Genomic DNA, 21,076 nt, shown 5'->3' on the forward strand with positions numbered 1-21,076 from the left:
ACCCGAGTGTAACACAAAACTTTTCCCCTCACTATAGCGAGGAAAGTACAACGCAAAAAACGCGTTTATCACTGCTTCCAGTAGTTCCACATGTGGTAAATCATCGTCATCACTAGATTCACTCACTTTTATCAATTTTAAAGCAGAAAAAATGACTATATTCAAGGTCAAATTACTTTATCCACTACTGGATAAAATGCGTTTTTACCCGCTGGTATTAAAGGACAAAACACGTGTTTCCGAGCTAGTGAGGGGAAAACGCATTTTTTGCGTTGTAGTTTCCTCGCTATAGTGGGGGGAAAAGTTTTGTGTTACACTCGCGTGCAAATGTATTTTACTTCTCGTGTGTTAAAAAACTCGCAAGTTCATTCTATTCTCGAACCACTCGCTTCGCTCGTGGTTCAACTATAGAATCCTTTCACTTGCTCGTTTTTCAATTCCACACTCGGCGTTAAAATACAACTTTGCCCCCTTGTATAACAAATAACTATTAAACATAACTATACTGTCCGTATATTTCTTCTAATTGTGTCGCTTAGTTTCAAACCTGGGTAAATCCATTCTGCTTTAAGGTTGAATATATAAAAAATGTAATATGATCTGATAGATAATCAACCTTATAGCAGAATGGATTTACCCAGTTTTGAAATTAAGCGACACAATTATGTGGTGCTTTATTTCGTGCACTGCATAACATACTTAATATTAATTAAGTTCTGACAATAAAGCTGCACTGCTGCAGGGTTAGCACATGATTGGCGCGAGAGTATGTCGCCGCAAGATAGCCTATCCGTCCATATGTCATTAATACAATAAAATTATGAAGAAGACGTGTGATCTATCTCGCGGCAATCATGTGCTAACCCTGCTGAATCCGCTCTTGTCGCGTCTCTTATATAGTCAGGGATATTGTATTGTGTTATGCTGGTATAAATTGGTATACTTACATTACTTATTAGTATTACCTACCTTTGAAGCTCCCAACCTAGAACAGAGCCAGCAGTTCCTGAGAAACGGATTAGACGGGCATTATCATAAGCTCTCTCAATGCTCTAGTTGTATAAATGAGCTGTAACTATTGTACTGTAATCAACGAGGTTATAACACTGCGTTTTGTCATATCATTTCACCGATTGAGTAAGTACTTATATTTTATGTATTTTTTCTACTCCCGTGTTGTTATTCGTCATTTACCGTGTCGTACATAGATCGTTAAAACCCTACATAAAAGATGCCCGCTCCCGGCCGGCGCCCCGCGTACCCACGCATACGATATAGCTCTTACAGCATTGTTAGGTAGCCGTTAAAGGTACCTATATTATGTAGCTGAGAACAATTTCTCAAAAGTTTTATTGCCGATCAAGTCTAGCTGGTAATTTATTCTTGTAAGTGCTCCTTCCATCCGTATGTAACTATTTATTATATTTATATGTATTTCTGTAACCAATTTTTAAATTAGATATGGTACATTTGGCTAATTTGGCTAATAAAAATGCGCTTAGCGGTGATAGATGAACATGAGATAGTTATAGGTATAAAAGCAATATTTATTATAAGTATATGCCTAAGGTAGAAAACGATGACAGAGTAGCACCTTTAACTGAGACTTAACATATTGTACAAAAGCAAACTGTAAATAAGTATCATACACTAAAGAAAATACTGACCGTTTCTACCCAGTAGATAAGTAATATAAGTATATTTAATTTTTTGAGATAATAAAAATGTAACTTAGTTATTCATTGAAACTATATAAAGGGGGAGGTATAATTTTTAGCGTCTGGGCCCTATTAGTTGGTGTACATTACACAACTTCGCAAATAAATTCATCAATGTATGTAGAGTAGTTTGACAACTTCGAATGTTGACGCCCTTTGAGAATTAGCTATAAATATTAGACGCTTTACGGCCCAGCCACGACATTGGTCTAAGCGCGACAGCGGTGAAGTCGCTGTGTCTCGCTCCAATGTATGGCCGCCGCTCACCGCTGTCGCGCTTAGCCCAATGTCGTGGCTGAGCCGTTAGAGCCACTGTAGAGCTATGTCATAGTGACGTTATAAATCAGACCCTCTAACACAACTTGCCTTGTCGCGCGCGAGTCCATATTTGAAGTCGCGCTTGATGTATGCCTGGACTCGCGCGATTTAGCATTTTGGTTATATAATGAAACGTTTTTATTTTATGCATGTATGAGAGATCATATCAATTCAATTATGCGACCGAGTATGTTAAAGGGGTATAATATGCAGCCTTTTGTCTAAAATAATAATCAACGTTTTTACTTCAAGAAAGGTAACTAACTTCCAAGGAACAAATTAGCTTTACTCAAATGTCATATGACCTGTAGTGACTACTAATATGATGAAATAACTAACTTCCAAAGAACAAATTAGCTTTACCCAAATGTCATATGACCTGAAGTGACTAATATTATGATAAAATAATTGTAAACATTTATTTGTATTCTCCATTTAAGCGATCCTAATTAAATTTGTTTTTGGGATAAATTTAAATATGTAATTCAATTGGCAAATATGGGACATAATAAAACTGCGTTGGTTATAAATCAATGACACCAATTATATATTTACTCGTTAGAAACACATCAAATATTCAACAAGGAGTAAAATCATAAACATGGTTACTATTAAGTTACGTATAATGAAATAGTAAAATATGCTTATTTTTAATTACAATTTCATTAGTCAGTTTCATCAATTTATTCAGGTAGTTTTCATTAATTAATTTTCATAGTTAAATACGGGTAATTATTATTAAATAATCAGACATAAACAGGGTTGTAGAGTTGTTTATAACGAAACACTAAAACATTAACTTTTTAATTACATTTTCATTAATCCATTTCATAAATTAATTCAGACAATTTTCATTGAATAAATTTATAAATTAATTCAGGTATTTATTAAATAATCAGATTAAGGTACTTCAAATAATTTCATAAACTAATTCAGACAATTATTATTATTATATAATCAGATTAAGGTACTTATCTCTGTTCGTGGCGCTGGTAGAACTAAAAGTGACTGCTCGCCGACGAGCAGTCCCTTTTATAACCAGTCCAGGTAAACTTGCCAGACCGACCCGGTTTCTTTGTCTACCGACATTATTGCCATAAATTGAAATGTTTGAGAGAAACGTACCTTAAAATGTTACAATTATTAAACATTATAATGGCAAATCCAACACGGCCATACTGACAAGTACTTCGATCTCGAAGTACAAAAGTATTTACATAGTTATACATCTTAATCTTACTCTTATATTAAGTAGCCACAATCCTTGTCATGTAAGCCCCATCACCTGCTGCCCGTGAAGCCAGGCAAACATCAGACTTGTGACCGACCAGCATTTTTTTGTAGCTGTGGGCCCTGGCATGAAAGCTCCGTCACCTGTTGCGACATGACGTCGAGCAATCATCAGACACACAACCGACCAACAGTATTTTTGTAGCTGTGGGCCTTGACATGAAAGCTCCGTCACCTGTTGCGACATGACGTCGAGCAATCATCAGACACACAACCGACCAACAGTATTTTTGTAGCTGTGGGCCCTGGCATGAAAGCTCCGTCACCTGTTGCGACATGACGTCGAGCAATCATCAGACACACAACCGACCAACAGTATTTTTGTAGCTGTGGGCCTTGACATGAAAGCTCCGTCACCTGTTGCGACATGACGTCGAGCAATCATCAGACACACAACCGACCAACAGTATTTTTGTAGCTGTGGGCCCTGGCATGAAAGCTCCGTCACCTGTTGCGACATGACGTCGAGCAATCATCAGACACACAACCGACCAACAGTATTTTTGTAGCTGTGGGCCCTGGCATGAAAGCTCCGTCACCTGTTGCGACATGACGTCGAGCAATCATCAGACACACAACCGACCAACAGTATTTTTGTAGCTGTGGGCCCTGGCATGAAAGCTCCGTCACCTGTTGCGACATGACGTCGAGCAATCATCAGACACACAACCGACCAACAGTATTTTTGTAGCTATGTGCCCTGGCATGAAAGCTCCGTCACCTGCTGCACCATGACGTCAAGCAATCATCAGACACATAACCGACCAGCAGTATATATACAATTGACAACATTTCATATTTTTGAGTACTACTTTTTATTGTTTGGTTTGAAAGAACTCAATACTAAAAGATACACGTATTTTTTTTATTTTTCCAAAAACTGCTATTTTAATGAGAAAGTCCCTTATTACTACTTCGAGTAGAAAGAGCTTAAGAAGACACAGCTTTATGACTTCACATGTGTTGATTCATACACTTAAGAAAACGACAAAATAATTTCCAAAAAAAAAAAAAAAAAAAAAAAAAAAAGTTCTTAACATTCAGCTTAAACAGTCCGGTATGTCTGACTGTCAAGTGTCACTGTCAAACTCAAGTGACTTCCTAACTGGAAGTTTCTTTTGTTATAGTGACAGCTCTAAATCAGCTATTGAGGTCACTTCCCCATTAAACTATTTTTTAAGATTTTTTTGTTATCATAAAAATACAGGAAAAAAAAATTATATTAATATTATATATCGAAATGGTTTTCGACTTAGGGACACTGAAAATTTTGAAACGTTGTCAATTATACATAGTATATAATATATATTACACATTTTATTACATATGTATATATCCAACACGGCTAATCCGGACTTAAAGCAATCGGCAAAAAAGCTACCTTTTTTTTCAGTTATTTATTGTAACCTTAAATTAATGTAACAGTATAGCAAGTACACAATAAATATAGCCAGTTTTTTTTTGCGGAATGCTTTAAGATAATCAGCACTTAATATGGCCATTTACCATTTTGTATACTATTTTACATTTTCTTTACAGATATAGCATCATTGATAGGTATATCTTTCATCAAGTTTTATCACAAAATGTGTTTATCTTTGTACTGTACTGTAAAAAGATACAATATCCTAGGACTTCAATTAATCGAGCTATATATTTATTTCTGATTACTTCACGATCAATCAACAAGTGTGAATATTATTATATCTTCCAAACAGCTCGGCCAGTCTGACCTAACGACATAATTAAGAATCAAACGAACTTACCTTGTGTTGAAGTGATGTTTGATTCCAATTATGCGAGGGTGTCAACCGAAGACGATTACATATATTTACATGCAGCAGTACGCGAGTACGTGCCATCCCTGTCACACATTTAGAGTTAACCTAAAAAGTTAAAGGAAACATATCTTCTTTCTCGCTCACTCCCTCCCCTACAACCGGCTCCCGGCCGCATGGCGACTCCATTATTTAAGAGAGACCAGATTTTGTGTTATCAATTTGAACATTTGACTTTGGGTATGGGAGGGTGGGACGCTGTAATCGTCTTCGGTTGACACCCTCGCATAATTGGAATCAAACATCACTTCAACACAAGGTAAGTTCGTTTGATTCTTAATTATACTTCGGGTGTCAACCGAAGACGATTACATATATTTACATGCAGATGTTTAGAGTATTTTCTTTAATCAAAAGTTAATCTAGAGAGAATAAAACTACCAAAATGTTCAAATCAACAAGTCTTCTTTAATTTTCCTTCCTAATAGGGAAAGTAAGCTAATCATAAAGTACTTCAAGAATTATCTCACACTTCTCAGAGGTTATTATACATTTATCGTTCGCTTAACATTACGTTAATACATATATAAACGCAAATAGCCTGTTAACTAATTAAAAATAGCATTCACAAAATCATCTTGATTTACTTGTATTACTTCTCTGTAATAATACTTGAGGAATACATTGGAGGTGTCACTCCAGCCTGCGGCCTTGCGAACCACCTCTAGATTGACCCCTGACCTGTGTGCGGCAGACGTCGAAGCCGACCTGGTGCTATGAGCGCCAAATATTGATATATCTATGCCGCTGTTCTTTAGAACTTTCTTTACCCAACGCGCTAAAGTCTGGGTTCCAACCTCCTTGTGAGGTTTGCAAATTCCTAAAAACAGATGCCCATCTAGTGAATTCTTCCGTAAATGTTGAGTTTTCTCTACGTAAGTTTTAAGTGCTAAAGCCGGACAAATGTTAGGGTTTTCACGGATGAAGGGCAATCTAATGAGGGGTTGGCAAGCTCCAGGTCTTGACGTTTTAATTAAGTCAGTAATTCTGATAATAATCGCATCATCCTGAAATGTCAAGTTTTTTAATTTAATTGAACTTATGGTCTGTATTCGTTGAGCAGATGCTATACATAGAAGAGCACAAGTTTTATAAGTCAAACTAGGCAGTGAAGCATTATCATACGGGTACGGGTACGTATTAGCGAGATAATTAATCACAATATTTGTGTCCCATGTTGAATTGTATTTAGGTCGAGGTGGATTAAGTCTGTATACGCCTTTCATAAATCGCTTAATACAATCATTTGATGTTACATCTATATCCAAAATACTCGTTAAGGCTGATCTGTGTGTATTCAAAGAGCTATAACTGGCACCTTCATTAAATTTTTGTGTAAGAAAAGATATTACATGACTACTGTCGACCTTTAATAAGTTTAAGTTATTTTGTGTACAGTATGTAACCCAAGATGAAATTGTACTACTGTATTGTTTTAAAGTTTGTGGTGAAAATGAAGCCATTACTATATGTAAAGAGTCCAGTGGTACGCCCCGCTGTATCAATGAGTCCCTGATAACTTCGTTGCCACCAGAACGAGATCCGCGTGAAGTGGATGGCAGGTTCTGAAAGGGGAGTACAACAGTGATTTATCAGGACCGAAATAATATTTCTTTGATATAACAAGCCTAGACCACAAAGGGTACCATGGCTGTGAAGGCCAGTCAGGTACAATTACAATTCCTTCTGCTTGGTCAGTTATAATTTTTTCCAATACTCTAGAGATCAGACTAAATGGAGGGAAGGCATAAAAATGTATGTTATGCCAATTGAATGTAAATGAATCGACTGTCTCAGCAAATGGGTCTAATTTCCAAGAGGCGTACCTAGTGCATTTATTATTTTGGGCACTGGCAAAAAGGTCAAATTCCGGTATACCTAATGAATTAGTTATTTGTTCAAAAACACGTTGGTTAATTTCCCATTCCGTGTCTATATTAATGCGACGAGATTCTCTGTCAGCAATAACATTTTCTGATGATTTAATATAAGAGGCGAATATATATATATTCCTGTCTTCACACCACTGCCATATTTTTCGGGCTAAATCGTTCAAATGGGGGTGTTGTACACCTCCCATCCTATTAATATAGCTAATAGCAGTGGTGTTGTCAATCCTTAACAATATATCGTAGTTTTGTATATTCTTAGTAAATATTTTCAATCCATAATAAGCTGCTTTTAATTCTAGGGTATTTATGTGAAGGTATAATTCTGACTCGGTCCAGTGACCATTTGCACTTTGATCCCCGCATGACACGCCCCAGCCGGTATTCGAAGCATCGCTAAAAATTTCCATCTGATAATTATTTTTTCTTATAGGGCAGAAAGATGAATCAATTTTATCTACCCACCATAAGAAATCGTTCTCTAGAAATGATTCTATTTTCATTTGTCTACTATAGTCATCATTGTAATTAAGTGCAAGAAATTTTTCACGTTCGAATAGCTTGGTGTACATCCACCCATAATTCACGGCGGGACATGCGGAGGTCAATAAGCCTATGAATTCAGCAAACTGTCTAATAGTGCACTTCTTTTTTCTCATCAATTCGATAGCTTTATTTTTAATGCGTATTTTCTTATCTTCTGGCAAAGTTATAATCATATGTTTAGTATCAAAATTGAAACCTAAGAACCTACAGGTCTTATTTGGTATCATTACACTTTTTTTGGTATTTATAACGAACCCCAAGTATTCCAAAATTGCTTTTGTTCTGTTAATGTTTCTTAAACACTCATCATAAGTTTGACCAATGCACAAAAAATCGTCAAGATAAACTACTGACATTAATCCTGATGCACGTAGGTATTGCAAGACGGGCTTTAATAGTTTTGTAAATACATACGGAGCGGTGCAAATACCGAACGGGAGAACGTTAAATGCGTACGTTTGCGATTTCCACTCGAATCGCAAAAACTTTTTATAATTTTCGTCGATTGGGATCAAAAAATACGCATCTTGTAAATCAATAGAAGCCATATGATAGTTACACTGTAATAACTTTAGAGCAGTGCGATAGTCCTCCATTTTAAAGTGGTTCACATATATATATTTATTTATTGATTTTAAATTTAATATGAACCTGTGTTTCCCGTTTGGTTTAGGCACTGTGAAAATCGGAGAAATAAATTGACCTTCGCAAGGTATGCAAGGTGAGATAAACTTAGACGATAAAAGTTCGGTAATGCAATTGTCAACATTGATTATTTGAGAACGAGAATTACAAGCATTATTTTTTGGTGGTACTGACTGTATAGGCACTTCTTTGAATGGTATTGTGTACCCTTTGACCCAACTAAGAATAGTCTTATCGTCAGTTATCTCGGTCCATTTATCGTAAAAATATTTTAATCGACCAGCGACCGGTACCTGTGTATCGTCTAATGTCGCCTGTGATGCCTCGAGTAGCCCGAAGATCGTTGACGGCCGCGCGTGGCCGGCTGGTACTGGCGGCGCTCCCGCGGCGGCGGCGGCGGAGGCGGCGGCGGCCGGCGAGGCGCAGGGGCTGTCCGCGGCTCGCCCGCCGCTGCGCGCGGATTCCCCCTCGAGTTTAAAGCTCCTCTTGGCTGGAAAGCTGTTGGCGCCCTGTATGGTACGCGAGGCGGAGGCTTCATTTCTGAGCCGGTCTTCGTTATTGCTTTTGATGATTTCAAATGGTCTGATAAGTTGGATCCAAAAAGATTTTCATCAATTTTTGTATCTTTGACAGTATCCCTAATATTCTTGTTAAGTGTATTTAGTACCGCATATCTACGTGATAACGATTCCCTGTAGTGGTTATCACATATAAGCCTTCCTGCGTCAATTAAGTATTTAACGATATCTGGGGGGATTATATCTTTGGATTGGACCGCCCAGTTTAAAGCATGTCCTAACGCTGCAAGACCGCTACCAAGTTGAGTTTGTTTACCCTGACTATATTGGTCTTGTTTAACACTTAGCTCGGAAAGTGCAGCTTTTATCTCAGGGTTCAACTTTGGTGATGACAAGCTGGTACAGTTTTCGGGTGGCGGATACTGTTTTATTAGATCGGCTTGAGATTCTTTCGTCAGACCGTTGACGAGGATATGCGCCCACCTAGGAGCAATGTCCTTGTGCAAGCTTGCACCGTAGGTCTTTTTAGTTGAAGGGTCTTCCCCCAAAAGATCTAGAATGGCGGGGTCTAGACTCACTTCAGCGTCTGCGCCTTGAGCGTCGTGTAAGGTGACCGCTGATGATGTGCCGGGCACGGCCTCCACCGGCAGCGACGTTGATGGTAACTGTGTTGCGGGTGGCGGCGGCGGCGGCGGCGGCGTTGTGGCCGGCGCCGGCGCCGGCGCGGGGCCAGGTGCCGGGGGAGGCGGGGGCGGGGTGTCGAGCTGCGCGTGCGTAGGGCGCGGGCGCTCCTCATCACCAATATCTTCCTCTAGATTTATTACGGGATCATATGTGTCTTCATCTAAAAAATATCAGAGATACCTATCTAAAGTTAGGTATAATAACAAAAAAATATAATTTAGATGGCGATACCTACGTATCGATCATAAAGTAGACGCATTGTTTCGTTGTGAGTACAAGGTAGTTACCCTTAAATTAGTGTACATACTTAAGTAGGTTCAAGATAGATACCTACAGTACAGTAAAAAAGGCGGGTCCAAGTTAGGATCCCTTCAACAAGGTCCAAGATAGGTACCCATGCACGATTGGGTCCAAGGTAGGTGCCCGTGCAGATTTTTAATTTCTGAGGTTATGTGAATTTACACTTAACCAGTTAAAATCATAAGATAATAGTTTATATCTTAACAGAAACAAAATTACACAATGTATACTTTCGATGTAGGTAGTTACGATAGGTTTGAATTTTATCTACCTACTAACTAAGATACGCGACGCAAGCGCTTGAAAAAAAAGACTTATCTAATCAGCATAATAGCATTTTCAAATGTTTTTAACATGGCTTACCTGTATAGACGCCATAATATCGGTCGTAAGCATAATTTTCATCATTATAGCCTGACGAGTTTGAACTTGGTGATTCCGAACGTTCTCGTCTTTCTTTTAATTTTCGTTCTAATCTCTTCATTTTCCTTAGAATATGATTGTAATCACTTTCTCTGGACTTGGTGACACAAAATCACGTAATGGAGTCGCCATGCGGCCGGGAGCCGGTTGTAGGGGAGGGAGTGAGCGAGAAAGAAGATATGTTTCCTTTAACTTTTTAGGTTAACTCTAAATGTGTGACAGGGATGGCACGTACTCGCGTACTGCTGCATGTAAATATATGTAATCGTCTTCGGTTGACACCCGAAGTATAATATTTTATGAAGGGCATGTCATGTAAGATGCAAATGCCGTACAAACTGAAAACTCATCTTCCCTTATTCGTAGCTCATTACATGGTAAATATCGCTTTATCAGCAACAGTTTTCAGTAAATAGTATACCTAATATATTTATTAAACATTACAGTATCACATATTAACTATGTAATGAGCTATCTTGAGAAGTAAAGCATAAACGTGACGAATAATCAGGAAAAGAAGCATATAGAATCACCCACTTATTTATACAGTTATATTTTGAAAATGGTCCCTTTTCCCAAAGAATCTTATTTATTTGAATCTATTCACACTATTTTCCGTAGGTACTCTACTCAGCATGAAAGATGAATAAGTACCTACCTAGTGACCCTTTTTTTTTTGCAGAATCTTGTTCTGTGAGATTTGTATTATTGTTCATAATTTAATTTATTAATCTTATTTTTATTTGCTTTCCTTTTTTTAATAATGACTTTCTTGTTGGGAGACCAAATTAATTTTATTACATAAGTAATAAAATTAATTTGGTTCGTATAAACGAACCCGCTGATATGAAAACACTTTTTTTTGTTAAATTTGACAGTCGCCAGGATCCCTATCAGGAACCACCCGGCAAATCACTTATTAAATTAGAAAAAAAGTTTTTTTTAACCGTTTTCATACATTATAAATTTGTCAATCATGTGAGAGACCCGTAGAAACAATAAAGTCAGTCTCAAGTAAATGACGACACATGTAACAATAAATAATGATAAGGAATTACAAAGGCAGCCTTTATTACTACGCTTACTGAGCCACTAAATTCATTCCCTGAATAACTCGATAACAGTAAGAGAAAAGACAATATTTTCTTACAGAAATTAATTGTAATTTACCTAAAGAACCGTCCCCTAATATTAACGGAAATCAATAAAAATTCTTTGTAGATAATAATCTACCCAAACTCGAAAACCAGGCAAGCACAGAGTAAACTCTCTTTATAAAGCAAGTTGCGTAAGCCTTTATTTGCACTAGGTCCATTTATTTATCTACGTATATATTAATATGTATGTAAGTTCATTTATTGTATCTATATATATGTTTATTTTATAATAGAATCAACTTGTATTTAATCATTAAAATCTCATACTGGCTTTATAATGGCGTCCACCAGACTATCTCTGTTTTGCCCAATGGTTGCCTGATAGAAAATGACTTAAGGCGTTAAGTTCGCCATTTGTACTTGTTATTGTTAATCTATATAATATAAAGCTACAACCCGACTGACATTTTTCAAAAAATAGGCAGAAGGGGGATTTGAAGGTGGCAGTGTTTGGTGTGGTCGTATAGAGTTTGGTCCTGCGACCCCGGATAGATCAGACCGTCGGTCTACCTGTTCCGGGTAAAAAAATGTTGGACGGCCTGGCCAAACGGCTGGAGTTAGCCGGGGAGTGTTCGACCAAATGTCATAGAGGACCCTGGGCAGTTTTTGACGCCGCCATTTTTTTTTCAAAATGGCCGACTTTTTTTTTTGACGATTTTTCAAGTTTGTCGTAGAGAGCTCAAATTTTGGTCATAGAATCTCCAAGCGGCCTTGATTCGAATGAAATAAAAAAAAATTGAAAAATGCTATAAATGTGGGAAAACTGGCCACTTTTATTTTGTATGGCAACTTTTAAACCGTAAGAGATAGCCGGGGGGTGCTCGACCAAATGTCATACAGGTCTCGGAGTAGAAAAAAGTTGCATTAAAAAAAATTCAAAATGGCCGACTTTTTTTTTTGAAAAATTTCAAAATGGGCCTAGCGCGCTGAGATTTGGCACACGGGTGGAAAATCAACCCAAGATTTATATTCAAAAAGAAAATTTTGAAAAATTCAAAATGGCGGCCTTTGAGGGCCAATTGAAATTTGAATGGAGGTTTTTCTTTTAATTACCATAGCTCCGTAACGGTACAAAGAAGTGAAAAGTGCTCAAACAAATGTTATACAGTCACCCGAGGTCCATCGAATGGCATTAAAAAAAAATCAAAATGGCCGACTTTTTTTTTTGAAAAATTTCAAAATGGTCCGAGCGCGCTGAAATTTTGCACACGGGTAGACAGCCACCCCAAGATTAGTATACAAAAAGAAAATTTTGAAAAATTCAAAATGGCGCCCTTTGAAGGCCAATTGAAATTTGTATGGAGGTCCTTTTTTTAAATCCCCATAGGTCCGTAACGGCAGGGAAAAGGTTAATAGTGCTTGAACTAATGTTGTACAGTTATCTGAGGTCCATCGAATGGCATTTACAAAATTTCAAAATGGCCGACTTTGAAATTTTTTTTTTTATTTTCGGTCCGAGCGCGTTCAAATTTGGCACGTGGTAAGAACGGGGGCCAAAAATAGAAATGAGAAAAAAAATTTTTGGAAAAGTCAAAAACGGCGGCGAGAGGGGACAAAGTCAAATTTCCCTACCAGTTTGTATGGAGGTTTTTTTTTTAATCCCCATAGCTCCGTAACGGTAGGAAAAAGTTTAAAAGTGCTTGAACTAATGTTGTACAGTTATTTGTGGTCCATCGAATGGCATTTACAAAATTTCAAAATGGCCGACTTTGAAAATTTTTTTTTTTTTTCGGTCCGAGCGCGTTCAAATTTGGCAAGTGGTAAGAACGGGGGCCAAAAACAGAAATGAGAAAAAAAAAATTTGGAAAAGTCAAAAACGGCGGCGAGAGGGGACAAAGTCAAATTTCCCTACCAGCCTGAAGGAGTGTTCCACAGCCCGAACGTCATTGCTCCGGTCCGAAGTCCGAGCTGCGTACAGACAGTGCTCCCAAGCAAAAAAATATAAGTAAAAGTATCTAAAAAGCGACGCGGAGGTTCGAAACCCAGCGAAGGCCGAAGGCCGAGCTCCGCGTAGGGCCGAAGGCCCGGAGCGTCCCTGAGAGGGGCGCCAACTTCGCTACAACCCCCACAGTAACTACGCGGAGGGCCGAAGGCCCGGAGCATGTCTGAGAGGCTCCGAAGCACGCGAAGGCCGCAGGCCGAGCTGCGGGCAGAGAATCCTCCCAAGCAGAACAATAATTAAAGTGTCTAAAAAGCGACGCGGCGGGCCGGAGGCCCGACGCGGAGCTTCGAAACCAAGCGAAGGCCGAAGGCCGAGCTCCGCGTAGGGCCGAAGGCCCGGAGCGTCCCTGATCGGCTCGCCGGCGGTCCGGGAAGTTGGAGCTTAAACACGACCCAATAGTAAAAGTGTCTTAGAGAAGCGAAACGACGGGCCGGAGGCCGCAGGCCGCAGGCCCGTCGTGAGCTTCTCAAGACACTTTTACTATTGGGTCGTGTTTAAGCTCCAACTTCCCTACAACCCCCACAGTAACTACGCGGAGGGCCGAAGGCCCGGAGCGTGTCTGACAGTCTCCCAAGCACGCGAGGCCGCAGGCCGAGCTGCGGGCAGAGAGTGCTCCCAAGCACGCAAAGGCTTAAGCAAAAAAGCAAACAAGCAAAGCAATAAATCAAAAAAGCATAGCTCAAAAACAAAAAGCAAAAGCAAAAAAACAATAAAGCAAAACAAAAAAAGAACACCGCGGGGCCCTCGGGCCCCGCGCACCTTTAAAAAACTAGTTTGTGCAATAAAGTTCAAATAAATAAATAAAACTTTATTCGTTTTTGAGCCTAAGATATGCGATAACAGACACACAAACGTGAAAGTAGAATTAAAATCTCAGACATTTTCTTAATCGTTACTTCTCAACGAAAAGAGAAGACAAAATTGTAAACATACTCGCAATGATGATAAATAGATTTATCATTTATCAGATCAGTAATTTGTCCGAAGTAACAGCAACTTGGAAAAAGTTTCAATGTTAATTGAATTCAAACCAATAGGGATGTGTGTGTAACATTACTGTTGGGTACTAAAAGTAAATTTTATTGGTCCGCAATTGGTGAAATAATTTTGAAATACGTTAGTGCGGGATACAAACGTTTAAGCGTTTCTTAGAATAAGCACAGCATTTATAGTAGCAAGTTTTGAATCTATTTTTTTTTATTAATTAGGTAGGTAAGGAAAGTCTACCATATTTATTAAATAATTTGGTTTAAATTTCAATACCTCAAACTGTACCTACATGGTGGGCAGGAACAGGTTAAAATAAGCACAGCATTTTTAGCAGCAAGTTTTGTGTGTACTGTATTTAAATAAACCAATAACTTTCACTTTGAAGCCATGCCACTATCTGAAGAAAACACTAATATACTACTTTTAAATTTGACATTTTTGTAGGTAGGCAGGTTTAATTACTTACTAATTTGTTTGTTTTTGGTATAGTATAGTTAAATAAACAACGAAACCACCTAAAGTAAATCACGTATCGATTGCCAATTTTTTTGTATCTCATTATAATGGCAATCCACTTAGGTATCATTCTGGTCAAAGTGGAGAAAAATCATTATAAAATGTAAGCGAAAACAAATATTGGACAATTGAAAAGCGAGTATTAAAAAAAAAAACGATTTTTGAAACGTACATATTTGCTTGAAAACATCGATCTTGAGTCACTTATTAGTATCAAATTTTTATTTATTAAGTGAAAACTGCCACTTTGCTAAATACATAAACAAAAAAAATATATTAGTGATTTTCAAATTAGTGTTTCTCAAGAGAAATAGCTAAAAATATTTTTTGGGAAATAAAATAAACGTTGGTCAATACAGAGATTTAGACCCTATATCAATACGAAAATCGAAATATTGTTTTGCAGTTATAGGATCACTCCGGATCAGTAGTGTCGTAATACAATCTTTACAACAAGAACTTGTTTACCGAATTATGTCATTAACAAAATATAATTTATTCCCAAAGGAAGAAACTAAACCAGTATTGTTCTAAACCTGTATTGTTCAGTTCTGACTTTTATACCCTTTCTTCAGGATTTAACTGTTTTTCTTTTAAACAACATGATCTAATAAGAGGTAATTTATTTATTCAAGATGTCATAATCATAACACTAGCTCTTTCAATAACTAGCTCGATTAACTGCAGTTCCGTAATAAGTAAACAAAATCAGTTTAAAACACAGTGGGTACAACAATATTTCTTCAAAGCAAGATTTTTTTACATGATAATGCAGAGCCCTCAGGGCCTTACCGACTTTAATGATCATAACAACGCCAGTCCATTCAGGTTTTCAGAAGGTCCCGAAATCGGTGCACCATGCGTCGGCCGTGCAGCCCCATCATCGCTGTTAGTAGGACCAAATGTAGGAAGCACAATGTTGTGGTATCGGCAGCCCGAAGAAACTTCACTCCGAATGGTGGTATGAAAGTTGGTCAGCAGATTTCAATCCGTTATCTCTGAAATAATTCACAGTGTTAAAAGATGGCTAGGTAAAACGTATCTCCACTTCTGAATTTAGCATTTTGGTTATATAATGAAACGTTTTTATTTTATGCATGTATGAGAGATCATATCAATTCAATTATGCGACCGAGTATGTTAAAGGGGTATAATATGCAGCCTTTTGTCTAAAATAATAATCAACGTTTTTACTTCAAGAAAGGTAACTAACTTCCAAGGAACAAATTAGCTTTACTCAAATGTCATATGACCTGTAGTGACTACTAATATGATGAAATAACTAACTTCCAAAGAACAAATTAGCTTTACCCAAATGTCATATGACCTGAAGTGACTAATATTATGATAAAATAATTGTAAACATTTATTTGTATTCTCCATTTAAGCGATCCTAATTAAATTTGTTTTTGGGATAAATTTAAATATGTAATTCAATTGGCAAATATGGGACATAATAAAACTGCGTTGGTTATAAATCAATGACACCAATTATATATTTACTCGTTAGAAACACATCAAATATTCAACAAGGGAGTAAAATCATAAACATGGTTACTATTAAGTTACGTATAATGAAATAGTAAAATATGCTTATTTTTAATTACAATTTCATTAGTCAGTTTCATCAATTTATTCAGGTAGTTTTCATTAATTAATTTTCATAGTTAAATACGGGTAATTATTATTAAATAATCAGACATAAACAGGGTTGTAGAGTTGTTTATAACGAAACACTAAAACATTAACTTTTTAATTACATTTTCATTAATCCATTTCATAAATTAATTCAGACAATTTTCATTGAATAAATTTATAAATTAATTCAGGTATTTATTAAATAATCAGATTAAGGTACTTCAAATAATTTCATAAACTAATTCAGACAATTATTATTATTATATAATCAGATTAAGGTACTTATCTCTGTTCGTGGCGCTGGTAGAACTAAAAGTGACTGCTCGCCGACGAGCAGTCCCTTTTATAACCAGTCCAGGTAAACTTGCCAGACCGACCCGGTTTCTTTGTCTACCGACATTATTGCCATAAATTGAAATGTTTGAGAGAAACGTAGGGTAAGATGGTTGACAGTGGATCACTCAATTTTTCGGAGGCCATATCTCAGGAAAGGTTTGACATATTTACATTTTGTTTGGACTCTTATATACATCATTTATTTAAGATTTATTGTGTTGTGGTTTAAAAGCTATATTATGAGACATGTATGGTCACTAACGCTTTTAAAAAAAAATGGAATTTGATCCACTGTGCAACAGGGGGTGTGAACAATGGATATACCAGTGGTCCACAGTGGACCAAAGAGAATCATATCAGAAAGATAAGGGGAAAAAGAATGAAACAGAACATGTATTAATTTTTATTAAAATATTCAATACTAAATATCAAAACCTAGTAACATAGGTGCACTGATCATCTAACTAAAAGATCCAATTTGTAAGAATTTCCACTTTCGGCCATACAAGCTTAGTAAACAGCCATACAATAAAACAAAAATAAATATTTCTTGTTATCTAACTTAAACTTTATAATGTAAGAAAATTAGACCAATAATTATTATGCGTATATAAATAATTAACTACTCAAAATGCTTTTATGGGATCAATATTTCTGAAATGAACATTTCTGACCATACAACATAAGTAAGAGCCACATAAAAATAGTCTTCCAAGATTTTTTTATGGCAGCCTATGCTTTTTCCACTCGTTCGTTTGGTATTCCTCCTTCATTTCTACAGGTGTGACCCTTTTTCGAGGCAGTCTGTAACATAGGAATGTGTACTAAATCTGACCCACTGTGTGACCTTGACCTTGACCTTGACCCATATGACCCAATGTCAACCTACACGCCAAAAAAATTAAATAATTAAAAACAAATACAAAAAAAATATTTATAGCGGAAAATGTTAAAACACACAATAGCTTTTTAATCAAGGTAGTAATAAAAACGATAACAAGACATTCAATGGCATATAATTCGAAATTATACGATAAATTCCAACTTACGTAAATATGCTACCCGCGGAGTGATATCACGTTCACACCTGCACACAACGTTCTGTTCGCGCGGTCCCCTGGGCACTGAGCTAGTAGGTACGTGTTGGCCAGAGGTATCCACGGCGCGTAATAAATTAATAATAGTGTATTTGAATTCGTCGTAGTGTGCGTGACCTATTGTGCACCAGCGACCCACTGTCAACCACCTTACCCTACCTTAAAATGTTACAATTATTAAACATTATAATGGCAAATCCAACACGCGCGACAAGGCAAGTTGTGCTAAAGAGTTTGATTGTAAGAAATCTCTTACTGTTTGTCATTTTAACATCGTTATAGAGTGGCCTAGGGGTCCAATTGATTGACTGTACATATAAATGGTTCAATTCAATTTTAGAATTAAGAGTGAATTTTTTCAGTCTTTAAAATACAAAGGGCTGTATTTTTTTTAGGAAACATCGTTACTATACAATAGATGGTGCTTGAATATACGGTGAAAAAAAGGGCCGTTCAAAACTATTTTTTATAATTAGTTGTCAAAGCGGACCCCAGGGTCCCATGAGCCGTGGCAAATGCCGGGATAACGCAAGGAGGATGATGAAGGAAAATATAAAAAAAAAAACCGGCCAAGAGCGTGTCGGGCCACGCTCAGTGTAGGGTTCCGTAGTTTTTCGTATTTTTCTCAAAAACTACTAAACCTATCAAGTTCAAAACAATTTTCCTAGAAAGTCTTTACAAAGTTGTACTTTGGTGATTTTTTTCATATTTTTTAAACATATGGTTCAAAAGTTAGAGGGGGGGGGACGCACTTTTTATTCCTTTAAGAGCGATTATTTCCGAAACTATTAATATTATCAAAAAATGATTTTAGTAAACCCTTATTCATTTTTAAATACCTATCCAACAATATATCACACGTTGGGGTTGGAATGAAAAAAAAATATCAGCCCCCACTTTGCATGTAGGGGGGGTACCCTAATAAAACATTTTTTCCCATTTTTTATTTTTGCACTTTGTTGGCGTGATTGATATACATATTGGTACCAAATTTCAGCTTTCTAGTGCTTACGGTTACTGAGATTATCCGCGGACGGACGGACGGACGGACGGACGGACAGACAGACATGGCGAAACTATAAGGGTTCCTAGTTGACTACGGAACCCTAAAAATACCGTACACTTCTAGTAAATTCTTAAGTTATATTATAAACATGAGATTATTTTAACTATTGAATGCTTGTACGGATACGGAACCCTTGGTGGGCGAGTCCGACTCGCACTTTGCCGGTTTATATTTTTTCGCTATTTCTTGCAAATATCATTCATCTTGCAAATACAATTTAAGGAATAGAAGATCGTATCGGTCTTAGAGTCTAGTCGAAATAATAGCTATTATTAGAATGCACATATTTTGTTTAATTCCTATTTAGCTCTAGGCCTTGGATACCTATCAAAATAACGAGGTTGAGTAAAATACAACTTAGGTACAATTCTTATTATCAGATGGGTACCTACTTACCTATTTTAAACCTCAATAATACATATAATTGTGGTCGTTTACATTGCCAAAAACCGGCCAAGAGCGTGTCGGGCCACGCTCAGTGTAGGGTTCCGTAGTTTTCCCTATTTTTCTCAAAAACTACTGAACCTATCAAGTTCAAAACAATTTTCCTAGAAAGTCTTTATCTATAAAGTTCTACTTTTGTGATTTTTTTGAAATTTTTAAAACATATGGTTCAAAAGTTAGAGGGGGGGGACACGTACACTTTTTTTCCTTTAGGAGCGATTATTTCCGAAAATATTAATATTATCAAAAAACGATTTCACGAAACCCTTATTCATTTTTAAATACCTATCCAACAATATATCACACGTTGGAGTTGGAATGAAAAAAAAAAATCAGTCCCCACTTTACTGGTGGTTTACCATAACAAAACATTTTTCTCAAACATGCAATGAAATATTGTCTTTACGTTCCTTAAAATGGGCTAGGAAGTATCGCTTTTTGGGCGCAACAACTCGAGAGGACTGTAAAGGGATTTCATATTATTTTTTAGGCCTAGGCCTGCAAAGTAACTTTTTTTTATAAAATATTGTCTTTTAGAGCATTTTTTTTTAATTTCATAGTATGTTTGAGAAAAGCACTATACATGCCTCGGCGTAAAAATCTGGCCTCTGATGTAATGTCAATATTTTATAAAAAAAAGTTACTTTGCAGGCCTAGGCCTGAAAAATAATATGAAATCCCTTTACAGTCCTCTCGAGTTGTTGCGCCCAAAAAGCGATACTTCCCAGCACGTAAAGACAATATTTCATTGCATGTTTGAGAAATGTACTATTTTTCCACTTTTTATTTTACCACTTTGTCGGCGTAATTGATATACATATTGATAACAAATTTTAGCTTTCTAGTGCTAACGGTCACTGAGATTATCCGCGGACGGACGGACGGACAGACAGACATGGCGAAACTATAAGGGTTCCTAGTTGACTACGGAACCCTAAAAAAGATACCGTAGCGTACGGACGCACCACCACAGAAAATGTATACCTACCTACCACCATACAATAAATCTTTGTTTGTTCACATGTCTGCATTCTTTTGATGCAAAAGAATGCAGACATCAAAAGAAGTTGTAATTTTTCATACCTACTTTTTTGTGAAATCGACATTTACCATGGCGCATGACAGCCTGGGGTCCGCTTTGACAACTAATCCCAAGATTTGGCGTAGACTCTAGTTTTACGCGATGGATGCGATATAAAATTAAAATTTAAAGGTGAACTTCTCTGTCAACCCGAAGGCAGTGCATTCCATGACTTTAGGTAAATTGGCACTTGCCGTGGGTTGTGGACTGAGTGCGTGTTACCCCACAAAAAATTACTAAATAGCCCTTGTCCAGCAACAGCCTCCGAATACTCTTGATTCATATCGCGCACCAAGATTTGATCACCGGCGAACCAATATAAATGTGATCATTAGTTACTAGTAATACTACAGTAAATATGTAGATTTTATATACTTATTAAGGCACTGGTCCCACCGTGAGCTAGTAAACTATGAGCTATCGGCTATAAAAACGAACAAAAGGCAATCACTCCCGTGTAAATAAAAAAGACACGGCGATGTTTATAGCTACTCGCCCAGCGGTGAGCTATTACACGGGGGTGCTTATCTTTTGTTTGTTTTATAGCCTTAGGCTCTGGTCCCACTGCGAGCTAGTAAGCTATGAACTATCGGCTATAAAAACGAACAAAAGAAAAGCACTCCCGTGCAAATAAAAGAGA

General features: G+C 37.1%; 1 protein-coding gene across 1 annotated transcript; it reads right to left on the bottom strand.

Annotated features, from left to right (window-relative positions):
- Positions 1–8,484: 8,484 nt before the first annotated feature.
- Positions 8,485–10,230, bottom strand: LOC125236748 (uncharacterized protein C6orf132-like). The gene is made up of 2 exons (XM_048143673.1): positions 10,110–10,230; positions 8,485–9,606 (listed from the first exon to the last, which is right to left on the bottom strand). Exons 1-2 carry the CDS (start codon positions 10,228–10,230, stop codon positions 8,549–8,551), a joined length of 1,179 nt encoding a protein of 392 aa, XP_047999630.1. The 3' UTR covers positions 8,485–8,548.
- Between the last annotated feature and the right edge of the window lie 10,846 nt (positions 10,231–21,076).

This window comes from Leguminivora glycinivorella, chromosome 19 (genome assembly GCF_023078275.1).
Source record: "Leguminivora glycinivorella isolate SPB_JAAS2020 chromosome 19, LegGlyc_1.1, whole genome shotgun sequence".
In the NCBI taxonomy this organism is placed as follows: domain Eukaryota; kingdom Metazoa; phylum Arthropoda; class Insecta; order Lepidoptera; family Tortricidae; genus Leguminivora; species Leguminivora glycinivorella.